Raw genomic sequence first — 24474 nt, 5'->3', positions numbered from 1 at the left:
GGGCAAAGGAAACAGAGTCAGGAACCCTATTAATTTCCTCCACCCAACTGCAACTTTCACTAAATTCCTGCCTGTGAAGCCTGTCCTACTAAAGACCCACTTACCTGCTCCAGGTTCTTGGTCTAATTCCTTCTTTTCCAGTGCCATTCCCAGGGCTTGGGATATATTTAGCGGAAGCAGCTTTGGAGGCAACTCTGACCTAGGGAGTACGGGTGGGGTGATTTAGTCCTGACCCACTAACCGTGATCAACAGCGCCAACCTTCCCACCAGTGGTAACGGAATCGAAGAAGTCTGGTGAAAGTGGAGCAGGGTTAGAGAGGATGGGTAGCAACCCCATTGCCAATTTTCTTCTCTGTGGACATGCCAAATCCTTGAACCCTGGGGAATTCCCCAGGGCTCCTCTTGCCCATCTACTCAGTTGCTCTAAATCCAACCATATTTCTCTGCAGAACTGCATCATTCCCTCTTCTTCTTCATCTAATTAGTTGTAGACCTAATATGGCTTTCTTCTGTTGCTCATACTATTTCCACAAAATTAACTTATTCTTCTCTGCAGTCTCCTGGCTGCCAATACTACTACATCCTTTTCTTGACGCAAAACTTATTTTAAAGCTCTTTTCCAAAAAGAAAAAAAAAGTCATTCTCAACAATCCCCCTTGTATTATAACTAAGTATGTATTCATGAGAGGCTATCTACTCTATTGATTCAAAATACCTATCCCGGGACTTCCCTAGCGGTCCAGTGGTTGACTGTGCTTCCACTGCAGGGGCACGGGTTCAATCCCTGGTCAGGGAACTAAAATCCCACATGCCAGACGGAGCGGCCAAAAAAACCCCCCAAAAAACAAAACAAAAAAACCTCACAGAATACCTATCCCATCACCCCGTACCACTTTAGCACAAAGGACATTATTTCTGGACACAAATTTCCCCTAAGGCACCGAAGATACACCAAGCCCTGACCCTTGGGTCTCCTCACATCTCTAGTCACTAGTCCCAAACCTCAATGACCCATTAATCACTCCTAGTAAGCTCCATGAATGTAGGAAAAACCCAGGGACCTCCTCCTCTTTACTTGGGCCTCTCCCGGCGCAAAGTCTCTGCTGACTTTGGAATCGTATTCGGAGGTTTTTGCTCCTGAAGTGAACTGCTTGTGGCAGGGCCCTCAGGTTGAGGGGTCTCAGGGAGCTTCTCAGCACAGTGTGGTCCCACAGTACAGCCCTAGTACAGATAAGGAGAGAGGATTAGGGATAGAATCCTTCTATTAGGGGGAGAATCCCAGGAAGTAAAGAATTTACCTTGATGTTTAAGAACTCAGAGAAATCTACAGTTCGCTTCCGGCAGCAGGACCAACCCTGATAACAAGAGATCCAGCTCAGCTTAGATTCCTGGCTATATTTCTTTTGTGAAATGCTCTTGCTATCCCCCCTTGCCTATTCCTCACCTTAAGTGCATCATGGAAGATGGGGACCCCAGGGTGATGGCAACAGGAATCTGTGGATACCGGTAGAAGGATCAAGGAAGGAAAGATACTATACCAAACATCACTTCCTACCTTTTTTTCCCAGGTTTATATGCTTACAGTCTTTCTGTATGATGTAAAAAAAATCAGTAAAGACTGAAAATCACTCAGACCAATTAAACTATGGCAGTACACTAAATTTTTTTCTTTCTTCCTTTAACAGACTGCCCACAGCTGACAACTCCCCCAGCACTCACAGAGCTCCTGGCAAGGTCAGGATTACTCACCAGGAAGGTTGGTTTGGGGGTCAAAGTGCTGCCCACAGCCTTTGTTATGGCAGAGTAGAGACATGGAGGCGTTGGTAGAATTACTGAAAGGGTGTTTCAAGGAGTCTGGCTGCCGAGTGGGGAACACCTCTTAGTCAGGAGGCTTTTAGCTGCCTGGAAGGGCCAGCTGTTTCTATCTTTAGTTCAGGAGGCGTACACCTCCTAACATGGGCAAGGGAACTTCAATTGGTCTTCCCAGCCAATAGGAAAGAGCTCAGGAACATTTTAGCTCTGAGGCTCAAGAAAAAAGGATCAAGCAGAGTAGGGCTTGGAACTTGGGTGAGGTCAGCTAACCACTGCTGAGACGGTTTTAGATTTACCATGCCAATTCCAAGCCTCTGACATACCAGCAGCTGCTCAGAAATGAATACCAATTTTGAGCCCCCTCCCAGCTTGGTGAACGTACCCCAATTCCTCCAGCCTGTTGTCTCCCTCTTTCAGAGCAGCAGCTTTCCTCCCATCCTCATTACTTCTGTGTACCACCAGTAGCCCCGGATCTTTGTCTACCACTTCAGTCATAGCATGCATCCAACCTCCCCATGTTTGCCTAGATGGATGATTAATACTTTAAGCAAAAGGTCATAAAGGATTATTCTTATAGCCTTGTGCTCATCTGAGACAGAACTCCCCTCCCTCCCTGCCCCTTCAAAAACAGCACAGAAAATTAAAAGGCTTAAAATGTATTTTAATAAGTTGATGTTGCATTATTTCATTTCTCAGAAAAACTCCAAAGGTATCAGGGACAAATCAATCATGGTACACCAATAAAAAATGCACAGCATAACTACCTAAGATAGGCAAAGCTAAGAGCTACTGTCTGACCTTCAGCATACAGCAACCCTATTCTCAAGATTGTACTAGGCCTATCAAGAAAAGCTGTGAACAGCAATATCATAGACACAAAAGGGCCATTTCTGGGTTGTCCTTACCCAAGAAAAAGATGGAGGCAAGTTTAACACAAGAGTTTTTTTAAAGATATACTAAATGAAAATCTCTAAGAGAAAATGTCTTCCTTAGGACACGAAGGGGTAATATATGGGATATAACAGAACCGCATGTATGTTGTCTGTGACCTCTGTGGACATCTGCCTGAATTCCCACCTGGGAGTGAATGGAGCAATGGGGCCAAGGTCATTGGGGGATGTTTAGTTTTTGTGGTATATGTGGCAGTGTCTCTGGGATGGGGGGGTGTAAGGACAAGAAAGCAAATAGAACAGGGTGGACAAAGAGTGGAATGATTAAGATTAATGGCCCTAACTGGATCCATTTTGTCATGGCTCCCCGCCCCTCAGGCTCTCAACAATCACATGAGACTTTAGGAATGCACCACACAGAACTGGTTAGTTAAAGGATATACCACACAGAACTGATTTGTTAAATATCGCCCCTCCCTTACCCTCTGCCTCCAGCATACTCCCTAGAGTACTACAGGCAGGGAAGACCTAACTATTGGGAGGAATCCCTAACACTTTTCCAGGGTAGAATTCGGCTAGTCCAAAAAGGGTCCTTCTTTTAAGGGTTTTGGGAAACTAGACACTGCAATTTTATTAGTATCGGCGACGTTTGTTTGGAGCAAATTCAGCTCCAGGAGCTGCACGGTTGAATGCAGGAGGGGTTCCACCAATTGCCCCAATTCCTTCCATTGTAGCAGCTTGGCCAAAGCGTTCAGTTGTTGGTGGGGTCTTAAAGAGAAAGAGAGCAATGTTATAACAGAACCTATGCCCTAGCTTCCCACCCATCTGTAGTCCCTCCCCCGGAGGCCATTTCCACCCAACTATTCAAGGCTCCTGATGGTAGGGTTGACTAAGCCTGTTTAGAACTCTAGTGGCTATCCCTAAAAGGAAAGTAGCCTGAAATACAGTCCTACCCAACCATCCTACCTTTAACTTTTTATCCGTATTTCTACATGCTAAGCAATATTACACACTAAATTCCTAGGCTGGATAAGTGCTAGCCAAGTCCTTTTTCCTGAACCAGGTATATGGACGAGGGCAGGCCATCACTCTTCAGCAACCTTAAGCCTAACTAATTTAAACATTTTGACAGTAGAACTAAAACCGCCTCAGGATTGTATGAGCCATAAAGCTTTTGGACTCACATCTATTTTATGTGATAATGCCTAGCCTTTGTTGCCTTCCCTCCAAAGAGGAACCTGTTCACCCAGGGTAGCAACTAAACAGTCAATCAAGACTACCCAGTCAGACAATTATTTGCTTAACTCCTGGGTAAAATATAGTTTGAGACTGGGTTTGCACAAGACTCCAAACAAAGATCTTGAGGTAATATTTTATGGATAACAGTGATCCTAAAAACTGTTATCTGTAGCAAAATTGTGGCAGGCCCAGGGACCAAGAAGGCAAAGTTCTTCCTCCTCCTATTACCATTTAGAGTTACTATAAGGCCCTGCAGTTTATTACCAATCCCAAGGTTCCATCTGGCATCATAGTGGCAGGTCCTGGAGGAGCTGGGGTACCAGCTGGCACAGGAGCAGGGGGCATAGCGCCTCTGTTGTTTATGCCCATAGCACCTAAAGCAGAGCAGTGTGATCAGTATAGGAGACAGAGGTTGTCAGTCTTTCTATGCCAAAGGAAATAATTCAAGATCTCTGGGCTAAGACATGTTACCCTCCCACCAAAATGATGCTCCCAGAAATGTCAAGCCTCTTAAATTTGGACTAGGTAGGAGAAGCTACCTAGTTTACCAGAGACGAGACAAAAAAGGAAATCAGAGCCATTAACCCCTTAAGTCCTTACCTCCCATAGCCATCTGGCCCATCCGTATCTCCTGCTCTCTCTGAAAAACAGAAAACACTCAAGACAGTCCACGACAGCACTGCATTCATTCTACCACAATCCATTGAGGCCCACATACTAAGGGAAGTAGACAGTGATAACACATCCTAAGTGCCCTGAAACCAAGCTGAGGAAGAACATCAACAATACCTCCTTGAACTCATTACAGTTGTACAATTAATTCAAGATTAGAGCTACTAGGACACAAGTCAGAGTTTCCTATTAGGAACAGAAGGAAAGATGAAAGAAAAGGAGAGACATAGCTGATTTCTTCTAGGGCTCCAACCTGTGCAACTGCCAAGGACATCAGAAGACCAGTCAAGGCTGCTACAGGACTGGGTCTATCTGATCCTCCAGTCACTGAGTTTAAACAGCATACACTGGCCCCCCAGCTTTTCATCCTAAATTGCCTGTGAGGCAAGAAGAGCTCCTCTTCAAACCTTACCTTTCCTTCCTATGAATGCTTCTTTCTATAAGGAGTGTCATAGAATGGAAAAATTGGTCATATCCTAGTGTGTTTTAATAGTCCTAGTGGACAATTCATGATGAGTTTTTCATATCAGGGGCACATGGGAGATAATACCGCATCAGGGAATGTTCCCTTGAATCCTTCCTGCTGTCGTCGCATCATTTCTTCTTGTTGCCGCCGCATCTCTTCCTCACGGCGCCTGCGCTCCTCTTCCTGCCTACAGAGATGTCACCAAGATATTTAAGCAGAGGCATTCCAAAACTCGAACAGATTATCTTAATAGGGGACTCAGCCAAGGAGATCAAGAGCCTACTGAAAACTATCGTAGCTCTCCAGGAAACTCACTGTTAAATGTGCCCAGCCCTAAAACAACCCAGATGTGTCCTTCAGGGAAAAAAGTTCTTTCCCAAAGAAGCCAATCTCATAAGACCAGCACTCAGCTGCTTTCCTCTTTAGCGCAGTCCCAGGAATTCCTAGAACCATGGGTACCTGAAACATCTCCCATCTAAAGGGAGAACTTGAGAAGCAGCCAGGAAATATTTGCCAACATATTTACAAATGCATGAGGTAGCATGGTGGTAGGAAACAGGAGAGAGACATTGCATTTTAAAGTTGTCAGAGAAAAAGGGTTGGAAAAAAAGAGTTACCTGAGCTCCAGCTGCTTTCGTTTTTGCACTTCTTGGTTGTGCAGCTCTTCCATCCTCCTAAGTTCTTCCTGACGCCTCATCAAATCTATGAAAACAACAGACTGATTGAGAGTATTCTTCATGCTCCTCATATAGGCCCAGTAATTTTCCATAAAGATAGATCCAGAAAGCAAAGGGGATATTTAATCCCCAAGTGGCCATCCGAGGTATCCAGATTCCAAAAATGAAGTCAAACCTATTATTTCCTTCTCCACAGAATCCAGTATCCTCTGCCACATCTCCAAGCTCATCTGCCTACCAAGATCAACAAAATATTTCAGAGAATAAAAGTTGAAGTTTAGGCCTTTCTCTACTGATTGATACAAAGAAACTCCTGAGAATAGTTACTTTGTCCTTCTTCTAGTTTTAAGACTTACAGGCCCATACTCACCCTGCCTCATTAGCATGACCTGGTGCTCATGGCGAGCAGCCTCCATCTCCATCTCCAGCTTCTCACGAGCTTCCTTAATGTTTCGGTCCACTTGGTCCTGCTGCTGCTTCTCCATCTCAATAAGTGCCTTCCAGCGCATGGCATACTCATACTCAAAGGAGCCAGGCTGTGCAAATCTGGGTGGCTGCTCTCGCTCCCTATACACAAGGTTCCTGGGTTACTAAAACTTCTGCCCAAGATTTTCCCAACGAACACTACATTCCTCCCGAGGGCCAAGACAATGGCTGCCAGTGAACACATACAGCGAAGATGTGCCTCTTTTACACATCTCTTTACAAGCTTCCTTAAGAACAGGCAAACATCTAACAGGGAATCTGTCAGGACCACATACTTGTGAAATTGCTGGTTCTTTATAACCAGCTTCTCTGGGAGTCCCTCTTCATCATCTAACTGGTCCATGGGCTCCACAGTCACAGGTCGAGGAAATCTGGGAGAGAGATGCTCAGTGTTAATCAAATTATACCAGCACAGTGAACTAGTTAGGGGTCAGGACTGGACAGTTAAACATACTTCTGAAGGGGCTTTTATACCCAGTCCTAAGTAACCACGCCCTTTTAATGGCATTATGTGGAATCTGGGGTTGACAGGATAGTCAGGTTTCAGATCTCTGAATACAGTCTTTAAGTAGGTAGAGGACTTAAGTGCAGCCTTTATTTATTTATTTTTAAATTTTATTTATTTTTTTGGCTGCATTGGGTCTTTGTTGCTGCACATAGGCTTTCTCTAGTTGCGGTGAGCAGGGACTACTCTTCGTTGCGGTGCGGGGGCTTCTCATCACGGTGGCTTCTCTTGTTGCAGAGCACCGGCTCTAGGCACGCGGGCTTCAGTCGTTGTGGTGTGTGGGCTCAGTATTGTGGCGCATGCGCTTAGTTGCTCCGCGGCATGTGGGATCTTCCTGGACCAGGGATCAAACCCATGTCCCCTGCATTGCCAGGCAGATTCTTAACCACTGGGCCACCAGGGATGTTCCAAGTGCAGCCTTTATATATGGTATCTACAGAACTCAAGGTAAGGACTTGGGGTAAATATTAAGAGAGATGCTGCATGCACAAAACAACTTTTTAGAGTTCTAAAACTTCAACATAAGGGGAGATTTAACACTGATTAAATGACAACCTACTGAAAGACTGCAAATGTTTATTTTTTTAATCCTCATACCATTTCCATTAATTTAAGAGTACACTGAAAACTCTACTAGAGCTGAATTATATCAAAAGTCTTTAAATGAACACAGGAACATGGTTCTTAAGAGGCTAACTCCCCAGACCACAGAAGAAAGTAGCATTTAAGGTGTGTTTCTGAAAATGACCCCTCACTCACGTGGTTAGCAGGAAGGAGCCTTCACTGCATCTGTCCAGAGCTTTCCGAGCAGCTGGCTTCCCTGAGAATTCAACAATGCCTTTTCCTGAGGGCCTTCCTCGATCATCCACAATGACTACAGCCCTCTCCACCTGGCCGAACACAGAAAAGGCTTCCTCCAGCAGTTCATTGGACACATACTGAGGAAGGTTTCGGACTGTAAGGGATGCACTATGGCAGGCAAAGCGCACACGCAGCTGCTTTCCACGGAGCGGCATGTTGTCCAGTTCCACTTTGGCGATCTCTGCTAGGGTTCGTGTTTCCTAGGAAGCAGAGGAAAGTCAGAATAACTCAGTTGGACAAAGACCACCTACACAGCCATCAAGAGCCTCAAGTAGAATAGCTCAATGTCTCCAAAAAAACCCAAAAAACCCTTGGCAACAAGCATACAAAGAAACGTGGATAGAACTGGAAGAATGGAGTCAGGTGTTTCAGATAACTCTTTGGTTAGCCTAATTGCTCTGATGGCCTTGCAATATATCAACTGGAAATTCTAGAGTTAATACCACTTACATGGTCACTGGTATCATAGGCTATTCTCTGAAGTGTTAACAGATCATCTGGACAAGAATGACCATCATAAAGCCTACCCTTACAATACAGCAGCCAGAATTATTTTAATTTTTGCTAGCTACATACAAGTTTAACCAGAATCACTATGCCCTACAAAAGGCCTCTTTAGAACCACAGACCTTGATGAGACCCTCCACATTACTGAAGAGGAAGCTGAGCCCTAGAAAAAATGACTTGCCTAGATAGTTAGTGGTAGATCTGGAATGAAGACTAGTTCTGACCGTAACATCCAGTGATCTTGCTAGCACATTATGTTCCTCATTTATGGAGATAGATTATGCCCAGAAACGTTTTCCCCATGCACTTAAAACACATTTCCTAAATCAAATCAGATTTTTTAAAAAAGATCTACACTTAAATTTTTTAAAAAAATAGATACAAATAAAACTGCTCCCTCAAGGTTTTGACAAATCTTAAGTGAGATAACATATGTGTAAGGGCTTTGGAAATAAATTATATAAACCTTGATCATTACTAAAATAAAAAGCTTTTTTCATTTTTTTGGAAAAAAATCTAATTTATTAAAACATTTGTGGGGGGCGGTAAATAGGAGAAGGGTAGAGATAAAACAAAATTAACTATGAGTTGATAGTTACTGAAGCTGGGTAACGAGTACGTGCAGGTTTATTATACTATTCTCTCCACTTCTGTATGTTCGAAATTTACAAATTAAAACAAAAAAAGTTCCAAAGGGCATACTTTAGCCCCAGAGTCCTAGGCAAATAAACCTATGTTGTCCTTGAAACAAACAAAAAAAAAACCTATGAGGAAAAATTAAAATAAAATATGCATTTTTGTCCTGTTCTACCAACTATAACTATAAGCTTTTAATATCATCTGAGAATTATTTCTACTGCCTAACTTTCCATATCCATCATTCCCCAGCTTCCCCACCTTTTAGAGCACATGCTCTAAAAGCCCACAGTTGCTCACCAAGCGGATAAAGCCAAAGCCCTTGTCCTTATGAATGAAGACTTCGCCTGCCTTCCCATATTTCTCAAATAGTTTCCTCATTTCCTCCTCAGTGATGTCAGGAGGAAGATTGCCCACAAAGAGCCGGCTACGCTGGGTGAAGGTCTTCTCTCCTGGTTTCCTAAAATTCTTCAGGTCAATAGTCAAGCCTTCATCTGAGAGAAGACACACAGTCACATTCTCAAAGAGTTACAACTGCTGCTAGATGGGCAATATAATTGCTGTAGAGAAGTCAAACACCATTTCCCAATGGAATCTATCCACTAACCACTTATCAGTAAATTGCACCTTAGAATGTGAAAGCAGTAGGCAGAGATCTGGGGAGACTTCTCAACAACTCTACTATGGGCCAGGAGCCACCCTGGACTAACTCAGAGACAGAAAGAGAAAATTAAGCAAGTCAAGGAGCCCTAGGTCAGAAGGGATCAGATTTTTACATTTAAAACATAATTGCTCCATTTCCCAATCCCTCACTGATCTTCATAACCTTAACAGTTCCCATTCTTTCAGGCTTGGGGTAATGGGATGAAAAGAATGAGTTAGGGAAGAGTATTCTTTGTAGGAATCTCTGGAAATAAAGAGGGTTGAGGTTGGTTGTAGTCTTAAGAGGCACACAACAGGTGCTCAAAATTTGCTGAATGGATGGGAACATACCTTTAAAGACCTTTTGCTCTGATTAAAAATGGGGTGGCACAGGGACTTCCCTGGTGGCGCAGTGTATAGGACTCTGGGCTCCCAATGCAGTGGGCTCGGGTTTGATCCCTGGTCAGGGAACTAGATCCCACATGCATGCCGAGGCTGGGAGTTCGCATGCCACAACTGGGAAGCTTGCCTGCCGCAACTAAGACCCAGTGCAACCAAATAAATAAATATTTTTAAAAAAATGGGGTGGCACAGGCCCCAAGATAAAAGTATAATACCTAATACCAGACTTCTTCTCCATTAAGTCTTAAAGACCTTTTCTATATTTTCTCTATGTACTAGTCATCTGATGATGACCTCTAAGAACCAAGCTCTGAGGTAAAATATGCAGCCATCTGTTTAGCAACAGAATGTGCCAATGCAGCAAAGCAACCTGTACTCAACTGCTATCCCACATGTCTGCTCCTTATTTCAGAGAATCAGCCTTTTTCTATCCTAAGTATTAAGAGGTAAATAGGGAAAAGAACAACAAAGGTGTGCTGCAAAGGCCCATTACTTTATAATCCCAAGAGTCTAATCTAAAAATCAAGAAACTGTTCCCAAGAAGGGACCTATTTCTACCCCATTACCTAGCATGTACTCACTTTGGCTGCTGGCTTGCTGCCCATTTGCAGGTATTGGTGGAGGTGGTGGCTGCTGCTGTTGCTGCTGGTGGTGCTGCTGATGGTGATGCTGATGATGTTTCCTTGGAGTGTGGTTTTGTTTCTCCAAGTTAAAAGTTTTATTGCTCTGCATTTTTGCACCCTAAAAAGAAACGGTAGAAGGTCAAATACATTCAGTGCTAAGAACACAATCAGCCACCTTCCTGATGACTTGTATGTCATTAATCACCTTTGGTATTATTTTTAACAAGTATGGCAAAGGAGTACAATTCAAAAATCTAAAAACCACCAGCACTAGCAGTTATGTTGTACATAGAAACTAGACAAGTACTAGATAAGAACAGCTTGCACTAGAATGACTTGAGGAAACTTCCAGTTCAGTAACTATATGCATTAATAGGAAACTACTTTCCCAAGAGAATCTACTCCCTAAAAATTGGCCTTATCATAATATTAAAGCACACTTTAAAACACAATGACTGAAACAGATTCTAGTTATGAAAAGGACTAATAATAAGTCCTGTTCTTCTCTGGTACCTTGCAGTCCTAGCCTACAGTAGATACTGTGGAATGAACAGCAGGAAAAGTATGGGCTGTGGAGTTAGATACACTTAGATTTGAAGCATGGTCCTAATACTTACTTACTATCCATGTACTATTTAGTAAATTACTTCTGCACCAGTTTCTTAAGCTGTTATAAAGGGAATAATAAAAATACCTACCTCTCAAAGTAGCTATAAAGATTAATGAGTATGTGAAAACACTAGTTCTGTACTGGCATATAGGAAACACTTGGTAAATACTGCTATTAATCACAATGGAAAGATAAATGACTACCAAAGCAATAAAAGCAGCAAATACAAAAATATACAATCATAAAATCTTAAATTCTGTCATTTAAAAATCAACATAAGGGAGTTCCCTGGTGGCCTAGTGGTTAGGATTCTGGGCTTTCATTACTGTGGCCTGAGTTAAATCCCTGGTTGGAGAACTGAGATCCCATAAGCCACACGGTGTGGCCAAAAAAAAAAAAAAAAATCAGCATAAGATTAAATGAAAACTCCTGGTATAATCCAGACTGAATACAAAAGTTGATGGTTTTAAAATGGAAATTTCCTAATGGATCAGGTTAACAAAGTGAGGACCATCTTCCTCATCCAAAGGCAGTTCTCCACTAAATTAAAGGGCAAAATCAATCCTGAATCTTTTCCCCTCAACACAGGACCCTCCAGTCAGATTTAACTGAAGGAAAGATGCAGAAAAGGACCTCTTCCCTGAATACTCTATGATTAACATCATGATTCCTTTAAAATAAATTATATTCCTCAGACGAAAAAAATGTGACAAAGGCTTAATAACTGTTGATTCTGAATTATGGGTATATAAGAATACTTCTACGTGTATAAAAACTTTCTAATACATTTTATATCATATCCCACCAAAACTGAAAACATCAATGCAATTAAGTTCTGTATCCAAAAGTTGTTTCATAAGACAATAGGTAACAAGAGCTATCAAGATGTCCCTATTCTTTTAACTCAGGAATTCGACTTCCAGTAATTTATCCTAAGAATATCATTTTAAAATTTAAAACTACATCCATGAAATACTCACTGTAATGGGCTTTCTGGTAACAAAAATGATAAAAATGACTTAGGTACCCAAAATTAGGGGCAGTGTCTTTAATAAATTGTGGTACATCTATACAATGGAATGTTACACGGCATTAAAAATTATAAAGACCATGTAAACATGAAAAATGTTTGATGCTTTAAGAGGGGAAGTGTTTTTTTAAATGCATGAATGTAGATAAGAAACAGAAGGTGGGCAAAAATGAAATCTGTCCTGCTTGTAGGTTGATAATTTTTTTTACTACTTTTTTAAACTAATTCATTCAACAAATATTCACTGAATGCTTACTATTTGCTAGGGACTATTCTAGGTGCTTGGGATGCCTCAATGAACAAAGCAGATTCTTGCCTTCAGCAGTGATAACCTTCCAGTGAGAGAAAACAATATACATAATAATTAAATTACACAGTACTTAAGAAGAGGTTAAGTGGAGGGGAAAATAAAGAAAAGGGGGCAGAGGGGGGAAAAATGGACAGGGGGTGGAAGGGGGAAGATTGCAATTTTAAATAGACCTGTGAGGTTAGCCTCACTAGAAACCTGACATTCAAGCCAAGACTTGAATTCTCTCATTTATATCATTTCATCAATCTTTTGTTTCTCACTAATAAGGTACAAAATACATCTTTAACATAGAAAACGTAGAAATAAAAACAAAAATAAAGAAAACCCCGAAGACCCACCACTAAAAAAGTCACTGTTAACATTTTGGTATACCCTTTCAGTCACTGATTTATACATTTGTATGTATTCTAAATGGTATATTCCATGTCACTAAATCTTCTACATTTACTGTTAGCGGACAAAGTATTCAGCTGTCAACCAAGCCCCTATTGTGTTGGGACACTTGGGCTGTTTCTAACTTTTCACCATTATAAACAATGCTCACAGCTAAATCTTGGGGCACCTCCATGACTAAATATTCCTCCCACAATTTCCATTTTTGCTTATTTACCTTCAAAACATATACTGTCATTTCAAAACTGCAATCATAAATGCATTGTTGTATATTCACCCTTTCCCCATTTCTATAGTGTCAATTTATACTTTTTAATGGCTACATAAAGTCCAATTGGATGTACACTAATTTACTAAACTACTCCCTATGAGACATTTAGGCTGTTTTCAGCTTTTTCCTATTACAATGCTGAAATAAATACCTTCTTGCTTATAGCTTTCTGTTTATTTCCTTAGGATAAATTCTTAAAAACAGAATAATTAAATGCCTTTGTGACTCTTGCCACATAGTGTAACAACTTTAAACACCATGAATAAGTGTACCAGTTTCACAGCAAATGGGATACCTTAAAAAATGTTTTTAAAAACAAGATATAAGTAGGAAATTAAAACACACAAAATTTAAAGTCTACCCCAGCTACAGGTGAGGATAGGTAAGTGGGCATTATAATCAGATCTTTTCCTATTTGAGTCCCATGAATCAAACACCTCCCTTCCCCTGACCCCAAAGTGGCCTACAGCAGAAACTTGAATTATCCACAGCCATTTCTCCAACTAGTTCTTCTTACTTCTGGCTAGAATCCAAGGAGCCTCTTTTTTTTTCCTCTAGCCTTTAATTTAAGAGTCCGTGGCCCCAGCCTCAATACCCTGCATCCCATTCAGGAACCCACAATGTGTATGTTAACAGAAATCCTTATAGAGATCCACTCAAAACTGAAATATTAAAAACTTTATATTTACATCCTAACCACACCTCACCACTCCATTTCAAAAAAGGCCATTTTACAACTTAGTAGAAATGATCTCCTTGAGCACTGGGATGTCCTAAACCATTTAGAATTACTTCAAGGGAGGTTATTTTTGGTTCTAGAAAGTGTAGCCTGGTAGTTAAGATGATAATACCAGATATTTATTGACCACTATATGTCAGGCACTGTGCTAAGTCCATATTATCTCACTTAATGTGCATAACTATCATTCTTCTGAATAAGAAAACTGATGTACATCCAAGGTCACACAAAAATGTGATGGAGCATGGAGTAGAACTCAGGTCTGTTGAACTCTAAAGCTCATACTAATCCCTATGCTACAAACTGTGTAATCAAGCTCACCTTGATTTTAGAGTTCAGAATCCAAAAAACTTACTAAAATGTCACTTAACCTCTGAGCCTCAGTTTCCTCACCTGTAACATCTATCTCACAGGGCTGGTTATTTTGACTAAATGAGGTCACGTAACACAGCAGTCACTTGTTCCTGCTGGCAACCACTACCTCTATTTCTACATATGGTGGGTGCTCCAGTTAGACAAATGTCATCAATTACATTCTTCCCCTGCTCTTCTGCATTCTAGCAAAAATTATTTTTACAACCAAACTGCCTACCTTTGTGTTGAATAAATGTCTCCAAAATGCCAATCTTTATAATCTTTCCCTTCAGTTTTTTATTTCCCAAGCAGGCATTCAACGGTGAACACTAAATATTGTATCAATCACCTAAAACAGTGCCCACAAAGTAGCAAGTACTCAGTAAGTATTATCCCTATAGTGTACTTGTGATGATGACCACCAATATAATTCGGAAGTATGTGCAGGTATCTTGGTAATAAATTCACTGCCCCCTAACCACTGGGTCTCTGAGAAAAGAACAAAGCATAAAGATCAGCAGTAAGGATTTCCGTCTACTTATCTGCCCTTAAGTCTAACCCTGATGGACTTTCTTGAGAGAAAACACATATTTATGTTAGAAAAACTGGTGCTATTTGCAACACAACTGCACAAATGTTCAGGTACAGGACCAAACACTACATCACATATATCTGAAATCTAAATAAATGTCCCCTTAATTTTCAGGAAAAGGATCAACTTTTTAAGTGGAAACTGTGGGGGTAAACCTAGTAAAAATCTACCAGACGGAGATGGCTGCCTGGAATGTGGACCAGCCTGAAAGCTGTAGGAGGCACTGGCATGGTAAGGTCCTTTCCTAAGAGTCTCTTAGGACCTTTAGTAATAAGGAAGTCTGACAAAGAAGCAATGTAAATGCAACCAGTACCCTCCCATTAGAGTTGCCAGATGTATCAAATAAAAACACACTACAGTTAAATTTGAATTTCAGATGTTAAAATATGAATGATTTTTAGTATAAGTCCCATGCAACGTATACTAAAAAATAATCTGTTGCCTACGTGAAATTCAAATCTAACGGGGTGTCCTGTATTTCATCTGGCAACTCTACCCCCTACACCTACCTCAACTTCCACTGAAGATAGCAAAGTGCCTCCCAGTCCTCTCTAACCTCGACTTCTCTGTTAAGAACACAAAGAAAAGCATCAACTTACGACAATAATTTTTCCAAATGTAAAATACCCGATACAAAATCCATAACATTCATTTTCATTTTAAAAAGTGATGTCATAGATGGGTCGAGTAGCTAGGCAACAAGACCAAAAAAAAAAAAAAAGCCTCCAGGAACCTGCCTAGGAAAGCGGCGAGGTCTGGACTAGCAGATGAACTTCCCAGCTAAGAGTTTCGCCAAAAAAACATCGCTGGGAGGGGGGGCGCTTTCTCCTCCGGAATTAACGGCCTCAAGAGGTCGAGAGGAGGAGCACCCGACAAAGCGCCTCCTCCTGCAGCCCGCGACTTCAGGGCTCTCGGATAATAGACCCCACACCCTCAGGCCCAGGGCGGCTCAAGGGCCGGGTAACTTACTGACAGGGCTCAGATTCCAAGATGTGTCGCACAAAGAAAAGAGGCGGGAAGGGAAACGGGAACCAGGTTAAAGCCGAAGGCGAGGCGAGGGGAGAGCGATGGGCCCCCGCGGGTGGGCTGAGGAGGCCGTGTGGCGGCGCGGACAAGGCCTCAAGAGGCCTCGGAACGAACGGCCCAACTCCCTCCAAACCCAGCCTCGCTCTCGCCTCTATCTTCACCGATTGTCGCGAAAAATCCTACCCCCCTCTCGAACAAGAACTAAGTCGTCCCCAAACTCACCCTCTACCGACTGTTCTCTCCTCAGAGTAAAGGCGACGCTACACGGCCTCTACCGTCCCGAGAAAAGAGCGCGCGACCGCCGGAAACCAGACGACGGAGCTCGGTGGCTCCCAAGGGCTACAAAGTGGCGTTCTCTATTGGTTATCTGACTTGCCAATCAACGTTTATCTCCAGAGGCGGAATCGGTTTTCCACGATTTCTTCGATCTTATTGGCTACCGAATGCGAAAGACTTGAGTTCGTGTGAACGACAGATGGGGACAAAGAGCGAGGCTTTGTACCGAGTGCGCATGCCCAAGTTGCGTCCGCTAGAGGCGGAAAAGGAAGGGGGGAGGGGGATAAAGGGTTGGAAGGAGAGACATCAACGGACTGACTGAAAGACCGAAAGACCAAGTGATGGGAGGGGGAAAGGAGAGGAGAAAAAAGGGAGAGAGAGGAAAGTGGAAAGAGTGAAACAGAAGGGGAGAAAATGTGCGCGTAGGCGTGCTCTGAGAATTCCTGCACTGCGCCTGTACAAGCAGCCAGAGTAACAATGTCATTGTATTCAGTGTAGTAGATCTAGACTTTTCCTACTGAAAAAATGCCCCGCCATGTTTCTTTTTTCACACTTCCTCATTAGGGCTTGCACTCTGACACTCCTTACTTAATCTGATTTTCTAGTTGCTTCTCCTGCTGCCAGGTTTACTCCTAAAGCCCAGCTGAAATAGTCATCACTATGGCTATGGTTATAGAAAGGGATGGGGGATGGGGGATCGATACTTTAGTCTCTGTGTGATTACAAAGAATTGTAACCAGTACCCTCATTTCCATGGTAACCAGGGAACCCAGCAGTCCAAACATCACTATTCCCACGATTTACAGAGAGACTCAACAGGTGTCATCATTGCCATGGATACATTGTAGGCCTCCAGATCAGACTGATTCTATATTCCAAAGGATGCCAATTAGGTAATCACCTTCATTTTTCAGTAACGCCTAACTAGCCCTGTGGTTAATCAAGGGCTACAACACTCAAGTGATAGGTGTTTGTAGTTAATTCCCACTAATTAACTAATTCACACTCAAGGTTTCAGGGTGTTCCGACTGGCACCACCTTATGTGGGGACACAGGGATCTAGAGCCTGTCTAGAACCTTCTGCAATGACAGAAATGTTCTATATCTGCTCTGTTCAATACAGTAGCTACTGGCCATATGTGGCCATTGAGGTCGTGAAATATGACGAGTGCAAGTGAGGAACTGAATTGTTAATTCCATTTCATTTTAATTAGCTAAAATTTAAGTAGCCACATATGGCTAGTGGCTACCATATTGGACATATCTAGACCAATGGAATTGTTATTTTTGAGAATAAATAACACCTCTATTATGAAAAAAGAATTCCTCTATTCTGAAAAAGGCATTTTTTCTTGCTTACAGAAAAAAAAAAATCAAACAATACCCAAGAGTAAAAAGAGAAAAGTCTCTCCCTCTATTCATCCCAGTGATTACAATTATGACATTATTGCATTTCTATTTTCTATGTTTGTACTGTCCTGGTCAAAGGGAAAACTTCATACCTTTTTATACATGTAGGATTAAGCTATACATGCTTTTCTGAGCCATGACTTTCTCACTTAAAATACTTTAGCTATCTTTCCATATAGATGCATAAAGATCTATGAGGACTTTTCATATCAAATATTTTATAGATTCCAGCATGATGGTTTCTAGTATCTGTTAAGTGAAAAAATACATAGTTACAAAAAAGCTACTATGGGACTTCCCTGGTGGCGCAGTGGTTAAGAATCTGCCTGCCAATGCAGGGGACACGGGTTTGTGCCCTGGTCCGGGAAGATCCCACATGCCATGGAGCAACTAAGCCAGTGTGCCACAACTACTGAGCCTTCGCTCTAGAGCCCGCAAGCCACAACTACTGAGCCTGCATGCCACAACTACTGAAGCCCACATGCCACAACTACTGAAGCCTGCGTGCATAGAGCCCATGCTCGGCAACAAGAGAAGCCACTGCAATGAGAAGCCTGCGCACCGCAACGAAGAGTAGACCCCGCTCGCCGCAACTGGAGAAAGCCCACGTGCAGCAACGGAGACCCAATGCAGCCATAAATAAATAAATAAACTAACAAATAAATAAAGCTACTATGGATTCAATACCATTTTAATGAACTTTTTTTTAAAAATAAATTTATTTATTTATTTTTGGCTGTGTTGGGTCTGTTGCTGCGCGTGGGCTTTCTCTAGTCGCGGCGAACAGGGGCTACTCTTCGTTGCAGTGAGCAGGCTTCTCATTGTGGTGGCTTCTCTTGTTGCGGAGCACAGGCTCTAGGCACACAGGATTCAGTAGTTGCAGCACACAGGCTCAGTAGTTGTGGCTCGTGGGCTCTAGAGTGCAGGCTCAGTAATTGTGGCGCAAGGGCTTAGTTGCTCCGTGGCATGTGGGACCTTCCCGGACCAGGGCTCGAACCCGTGTCCCCTGCATTGGCAGGCAGATTCTTAACCACTGCACCACCAGGGAAGTCCCACCTCCCAGGTACCTACCCAAGAGAACTGAAAACGTGTTCACATAAAAGCTGGTAAAAGTGAATGTTTATAGCAGCGTTATTCATAATAGCCAAAAGGTACATCAACTGATGAATGGTTAAGCAAATACGGTATATCTGTACAATGGGATATTATTCAGTCATAAAAAACTAATGAAGTTCTGATACATGCTACAACATGGATGAATCTCGAAAACATGCTAAGTGGAAAAAGCCAGTCACAAAAGACCACATATTATATGATTCTATTTATATGAAATGTTCAGAATAGGGGAATCTATGGAGAAAAGAAGTAGAACAGTGCTTGCATAAGGCTTTGGGAGATGGAGAGATGGGGGAAGATAGCTAAAGGGTACAAGGTTTCTTTTTAAAATGATGAAAATGTAAAATCGACTGTGGTCATTAATGGTTGCACATATCCGTGAATATACTAAAATCCATTAAGTTGTATACTTTAAATGGGCAAATTGTATAGTATATGAATTCTATCTCAATAAAGCTCTTATAAAAAAAAAGAAAGTATAAGTGGGACCTAAAGAAGTAATAATAACCTAAGTTGATTTCCCAAGGGACAGCACCATAGCAGAAAGTCCTGTACAGATCCTGGAACCCATATAGACCCTAGGGTGTGTGTCTCATAAAGTCAGTTGACCTCCTGTGGAGTAAATTAGGATATGTTGCCTCCCAAGTTGGGAGAGATGTTTGGACAGGAGAGAGTGAATGTTAAAGAGTGGCGTGTAGGGGCTTCCCTGGTGGCGCAGTGGTTGAGAGTCTGCCTGCCAATGCAGGGGACACGGGTTCAAGCCCTGGTCTGGGAAGATCCCACATGCCGCGGAGCAACTAGGCCCGTGAGCCACAACTACTGAGCCTGCGCGTCTGGAGCCTGTGCTCCGCAACAGGAGAGGCCGCGATAGTGAGAGGCCCGCGCACCGCGATGAAGAGTGGCCCCCGCTTGCCGCAACTGGAGAAAGCCCTCGCACAGAAACGAAGACCCAGCACAGCCATAAATAAATAAATAAATAAATAAGAGTGGCGTGTAGTCAGAATCACACTAAATCAGACTGCCACCATTGGACTTGCTGATAAGGAGGAATAGGCATGCTTTTACTACATTTCACTCATTCTTCTTCGTTTTTTTAAAATTTTCAAATAATATTGTGTTTTAAAAATTTCTTAGCAATACAAAAAGAATTTTGCTCTCAATAGAATATTCGTTTGATGATTTTCACTGAAGCAGTGTTATTGACTCTCTGCTTAATTTTTTTATTGAAGTATAGTTGATTTACAATGTTGTGTTGATTTCTGCTGTGCAGCAAAGTGATGCAGTTATACATATATACACACTCTTTTTTATATTCTTTTTAAAATTATTTTTATTTATTTTTGGCTGCGTTGGGTCTTGGTTGCTGTGCGCGGGCTTTCTCTAGTTGCGGTGAGCGGGGGCTACTCTTCGTTGCGGTGCGCGGGCTTCTCATTGCGGTGGCTTTTCTTGTTGTGGAGCGTGGGCTCTAGGCACGCAGGCTTCAGTAATTGCAGCACACGGGCTCAGTTATTGTGGCACGCAGGCCCTAGAGCACGTGGGCTTCAGTAGTTGTGGCTTGCGGGCTTAGTTGCTCCGAGGCATGTGGGATCTTCCCACACCAGGGATGGAACCCATGTCCCCAGCACTGGCAGGTGGATTCTTAACGACTGCGCCACCAGGGAAGTCCCTATATTCTTTTCCATGATGGTTTATCACAAGATATTGAATACAGTTCCCTGTGCTATGCAGTAAGTAGGGCCTTCTTGTTTATCTATTCTATATGTAATAGTTTGCATCCACTAACCCCAAACTCCCACTCCTTCCCTCCCCCAACCCCCTCCCCCTTGGCAACCACAAGTCTGTTCTCTATGTCTGTGAGTCTGTTTCTGTTTCATAGATAGATAGGTTAGTTTGCATCATATTTTAGATTCCACATATAATTGATATAATGTGGTATTTGTCTCTTTTTGACTTACTTCACTTAGTATTATCATCTCTAGGTCCACCCATGTTGCTGCAAATGGCATTGTTTCATTCTTTTTTATGGCTGAGTAGTATTCTTCTTTTTAAAGATAAAGATGAAGGTTCCTTATCTTTGCCTGCCTGCCTTTGCTCCCCTCTTGCTTCACTCTTACCTCTCTCCTTATATTATAGAAATATTACTACAAGTTGAGTTCATTGAGGCTTTTATTCCCCTCTCTCTCCCTTATTCATTCGTCCACCAATTCATCCAACAAACATATCAGGGACTATGCTAGATGCTGGAGATAGAGATGAGTAAGAACTGGTCCCTATTGTTGAGGAGCTCACAGTCTAGCATTTCCCCAAAGTCTCTCTAAATGCATATTTCCTTTTCTTCATTCCATGGTACTTTAGAATGGTATAAGACATTAAATAAGAATCCATATGTTTCCAGAGTTGGTTCTAAAGAGTGAACTTCACTCTAATCAAATGGCTGCCAAATAGTATCTCCAATTGTTTGATCAAGTTACATGTAGCCTTGCCTGTCATAAAAAAATAAAAGTTTGACACCCAGCAGTAGTTAGTTAAGTAAAGCATGGCACATGCAAATGATGGAATAATATACAGCCATTACAATTATGTTGTAGAACATACTGTACAAGATAATTCCAATTTTGTAAAAAAAAAATATGCAAAAAGAAAACAAAGGACTGGAAGGATATACATCAAAAAGAGTAGTGGTTATCTCCAGGTATGATGGATAGGATAAAAGTGATCATTGCTTTCTTCTTCAGACCGTCTATGCTTTCCAAAAATTTTACAGTGAACATTTATATTTTTTGTAATCAGAAAAGGATATATATAATTAAAATGAAAGAACTCTCATGAAGACAGGGACTGAGTTTTTACCTGTCTTATAGTGTTTACAGAACTTTAGGAGTGCTTTATAAATGGTGAATAACAAGTAACAGAATTGAGTACTATGCCATAAATGTAACAAGGCTGAAAATGAGTGTTGAATTGCAGGCCACACTCTTACTCAACACCTTCCCTGTCATCCCCCATCAGCCCATTTATGTTAGAGCTTTTCATCTGTGGCTGATACATACTCAAACCTATCAACTATGGGCACTCTTGGCTTACTAAAAGAGAAAAAGTAGATATTTATTTTAAGGACATGAAGCTTCCAGGGTGTGAAGTCCCAAACCTTTCATAAGTCAGCTCTATTTCTCTTATAATAATAACAAGTATCTATTAAACACCTGCTATATGTCAGGCAAGTGCACACCTCACTTAATCTTAGTAGCATTGCTATGCGGTATCATTATCCCCAGTATTTCTTTCCAGTCTTTTTCTAAGTATACATGTATATAGAATTTCTCTACAAAGTTGGTATCATATTTTAACTCCTATAAAAAAATGTAACATTATATCTGGAATGTTTTCGTGTCTCATTTGCTTTTTTAATAGACTTTATTTTTTAGAGTAGTTTTAGGTTTGCAGCAAAATAGTAATTTGTAGTAATGGTTGTTAATTACTACATCCAGTGTATGAATATAACCAAAATTGATTTGACCAATTTTCTATTGTACATTTAGATGGTTTTCTTATCTCTGTTTTAAAGATGAGAAAAATAAGACCTGGTGACTTGACAAGAGACAAATCCAAAGTCAACTGGTTAAAAAGCAGGCAGAGTTGAGATTAGAATTCTGGTCTATCTGTCTCCAGAACTCATACACATTGCCTCTGAATACACCATCAGCCCCCTTTAGATTGTCTCCCCTCAATTTGAAACCAGGCATTCTCCACAACGAGAGCAGTCAAGGATCCAAGCATGTGTTGAGAAGGGCAGGCAATACAAAAGAACGACGTGACCCAACTGAGATGGAACAAATTGAAAATGCAAAAGGAGGTACAGGGACACAGAAATAAGCAGAAGGTGTGAGATGGATACACAGTATACTGGTTAAGATAAAGAGAAAGCTGCGTTTGGGAAACCTAAAGGGGAAAACTCTTGCTTTTATCTCTGTATATAGGAGAGAGCAAAGATAACCTCAAGGCCATGGGGGGAGCCAGGAAGGATAAGGTTTCTGAGAAGGTGAATGAGACAAGGGAGAATAAAACTCCGGAGGACTACAAGGCTAGGAGAGGCTTAGTGTGGGAAGGAAGAAAGGCCCAGGGCAAAGAGGCAGGCCAGAGCAGGCACTGGACACCAAACCTAAAAATGTGATGGGACTCCCTTCCAGCCTGAGCCTCTTCTAGTATCTCAGATACTAAATACTCTCCAGCACTTAGGGGTCGGAGGGGTAAAGTGGAGAGAGCGGGGATTGTAAAGTGCTCTAACTCTAATGGGGACTGAGAACGGATCCTGGCACACATTTTTTAAAGCCAGTAGGCCTAATGCTAATGCCCCCTCCCCCTACCCCACTTCCCTAGCTTCAACCCCAGCCACACCCACACGCTAAGGACCATCCAGGAGGGGGAGTGTGTGTGTGCGCGCGCGCGTGCGTGCTCGTGCCTAAGAGAGCCTGAGAGACAGAGACGAGACAAAAAGAGACCGGGAGAGAGAGAGTGCGCGCCAGAGTGGGGGGGGGGGAGAGAGAGAGAGAGAGAGAGAGAGAGAGGGACAAGGACAGAAAGAGGGAGGGAGGGAGACAGAGACAGAGAGACAGAGAAAGGAGGAAGGAGAGCTGTCGGCCTCGGTGAGGAAAACTACTGAAGAGATAACGCTGGGGGCTCCTGCGCGAAGACTCAGGGAGAAGATCTCAGAACTTACCCTAAGACCGTGGAAGGAGTGGGGGAGTGTCTTTGCAGGACCTGGTTTTGGGGTCATCAGGCAGTAACGGCTACTGCATAGGCGTTGTCACTGAGCCAGAGCCATTTAACTCGCCCTGGGTGGCTGGAGACCAGGCTTAAGACACCCCACAACTCTGAGTCTCAGAATGGTTAGGGGGGCCCGAGGCTGCAGACAAGGGGAGGAGGGGCACGTGAGGGTTGGGTCACTGCCTCCCCCCACCCTTCGCTGTCACTCATTACCCCAACAGTCGCCCAGGGGGCGGGCCCCGGAGAGGTGGGGTTGGGGGGGAGGGTAATCTTGGCAGGCGCCTGCGGCATGGCGTAGGTAGGGACTGTTGAGGGGGGCGGACGCCGGGGGGTTGAACACGAGTGGGAAGCGGAGAGAGACACGGGGAGGGGGAGGGGACCGGGAACCATTTGAATGAGAGGAGGGGATCACGGGTAGAGTGGGCTCCAGGAGGTAGGGCGGGCACGGGTGTTGACGGGGGCCAGACTCTCAAGCCAGGTAAGGGAAGCAGGTGCGTAGATCTGTTTTTTGTGGGTTAGTGTACTCGGCCCTTTGGTGGAGAGGGGGTGCCGCCTTCCCCGGGGGCGGGCTTCCAAGCTCCGGAGGCTAGCTTTTCCTTCTCAACTAACGGGGCCCCGGGCGGGGGCTCAAGCTCCATCTCCAGTGCCGACGTTCCACTCCACAATTTCCAGGCGTCCACTGGGCTGGGAGTCTCGCGCCGGGGGCCGGCGCTGTCTCGCGAGCCCCCTCCTCGAGCCAGCCAATGGGGTTGGTTGCTGGCGCCGCCCGCCCGCCTGGTGCAGAGCGCTGGGCGCTGTGAGCGGCGCTGCCATTTAAAGGGGCCGCGACCCCTGTCCCGGCTGCTAGGGAGGGAGGTGGAGAAGGAGCGCGGGGCCGTCGCTGTCTGCAGTTCTAGGCTTGTAGCCGTTACACTAACCCTGCCGCAGGTAGGGGTCGAGCCTGATCAAGCCGAACCGAACCTGCAGGCGGGTTCTCGCAGTAGCCGGGAGGGGGGTCTAAGGAGAGATCGTAGCTCCAAAATGTCTTCCTGTAAATGCCTGAGGTGGGGGGTGGGCAACAGGAGAAGGAGGACTGGGGGAGCAATAGGAAAGGGGGACTGGGCTGAGGAAGTGGGCGACCCTGAAAGGTAACTGCGGGGGGAGGGGTTAGGAAGGGCAGTTTGT

At 43.2% G+C, this 24474-nt stretch overlaps 3 protein-coding genes across 15 annotated transcripts in view; 1 reads left to right on the top strand and 2 right to left on the bottom strand.

Annotated features, from left to right (window-relative positions):
• Positions 1 to 2350, bottom strand: part of ITGB1BP2 (integrin subunit beta 1 binding protein 2) — a 33161-nt gene extending 30811 nt beyond the window's left edge. For all 4 annotated transcript variants that reach the window (XM_082377440.1, XM_082377441.1, XM_082377438.1 and 1 more), the window contains exons 1-5: positions 1751 to 2350; positions 1446 to 1495; positions 1300 to 1356; positions 1077 to 1222; positions 105 to 199 (exon numbers count right to left, since the gene is read on the bottom strand). In XM_082377440.1, the coding sequence (XP_082233566.1) occupies positions 105 to 199; positions 1077 to 1222; positions 1300 to 1356; positions 1446 to 1495; positions 1751 to 1814 (412 nt within the window). In that variant the 5' untranslated portion in view covers positions 1815 to 2350. The remainder of the gene's footprint in view (positions 1 to 104; positions 200 to 1076; positions 1223 to 1299; positions 1357 to 1445; positions 1496 to 1750) is intronic.
• Positions 2351 to 2453: 103 nt separating this feature from the next.
• On the bottom strand, positions 2454 to 23495 carry NONO (non-POU domain containing octamer binding). Of its 4 annotated transcripts, none has more exons than XM_082377289.1 (12): positions 15967 to 16073; positions 15228 to 15284; positions 10378 to 10537; positions 9053 to 9246; positions 7508 to 7809; positions 6519 to 6614; positions 6128 to 6324; positions 5698 to 5782; positions 5165 to 5267; positions 4543 to 4582; positions 4207 to 4316; positions 2454 to 3471 (listed from the first exon to the last, which is right to left on the bottom strand). In XM_082377289.1, the coding sequence occupies exons 3-12, from the start codon at positions 10526 to 10528 to the stop codon at positions 3337 to 3339; spliced, it is 1413 nt and encodes a 470-aa protein (XP_082233415.1). In that variant the 5' UTR covers positions 10529 to 10537; positions 15228 to 15284; positions 15967 to 16073; the 3' UTR covers positions 2454 to 3336. The 4 variants fall into 4 exon arrangements, with proteins under 4 accessions (XP_082233415.1, XP_082233414.1, XP_082233412.1 ...); XM_082377288.1 differs by having other exon boundaries at positions 15228 to 15279; positions 15963 to 16065; XM_082377286.1 differs by lacking the exons at positions 15228 to 15284; positions 15967 to 16073 and adding an exon at positions 23264 to 23495.
• Positions 23089 to 24474, top strand: part of ZMYM3 (zinc finger MYM-type containing 3) — a 15487-nt gene continuing 14101 nt past the window's right edge. For 2 of the 7 annotated variants that reach the window (XM_082377016.1, XM_082377015.1), the window contains exon 1: positions 23842 to 24237. The gene's annotated coding sequence lies outside the window, so the exon portion shown is untranslated. Of the gene's footprint in view, positions 23190 to 23568; positions 23609 to 23663; positions 23802 to 23841; positions 24238 to 24474 lie in introns of those variants that run through there. The other 5 variants (XM_082377013.1, XM_082377014.1, XM_082377011.1 and 2 more) reach the window with 5 other exon arrangements.

The sequence above is a fragment of the Balaenoptera borealis genome (genome assembly GCF_965194805.1).
Source record: "Balaenoptera borealis genome assembly, chromosome: X".
Classification (NCBI taxonomy): domain Eukaryota; kingdom Metazoa; phylum Chordata; class Mammalia; order Artiodactyla; family Balaenopteridae; genus Balaenoptera; species Balaenoptera borealis.
The sequence above is the reverse complement of the archived record's forward strand: the minus strand, read 5'-3'. Positions and strand labels throughout refer to the sequence as shown.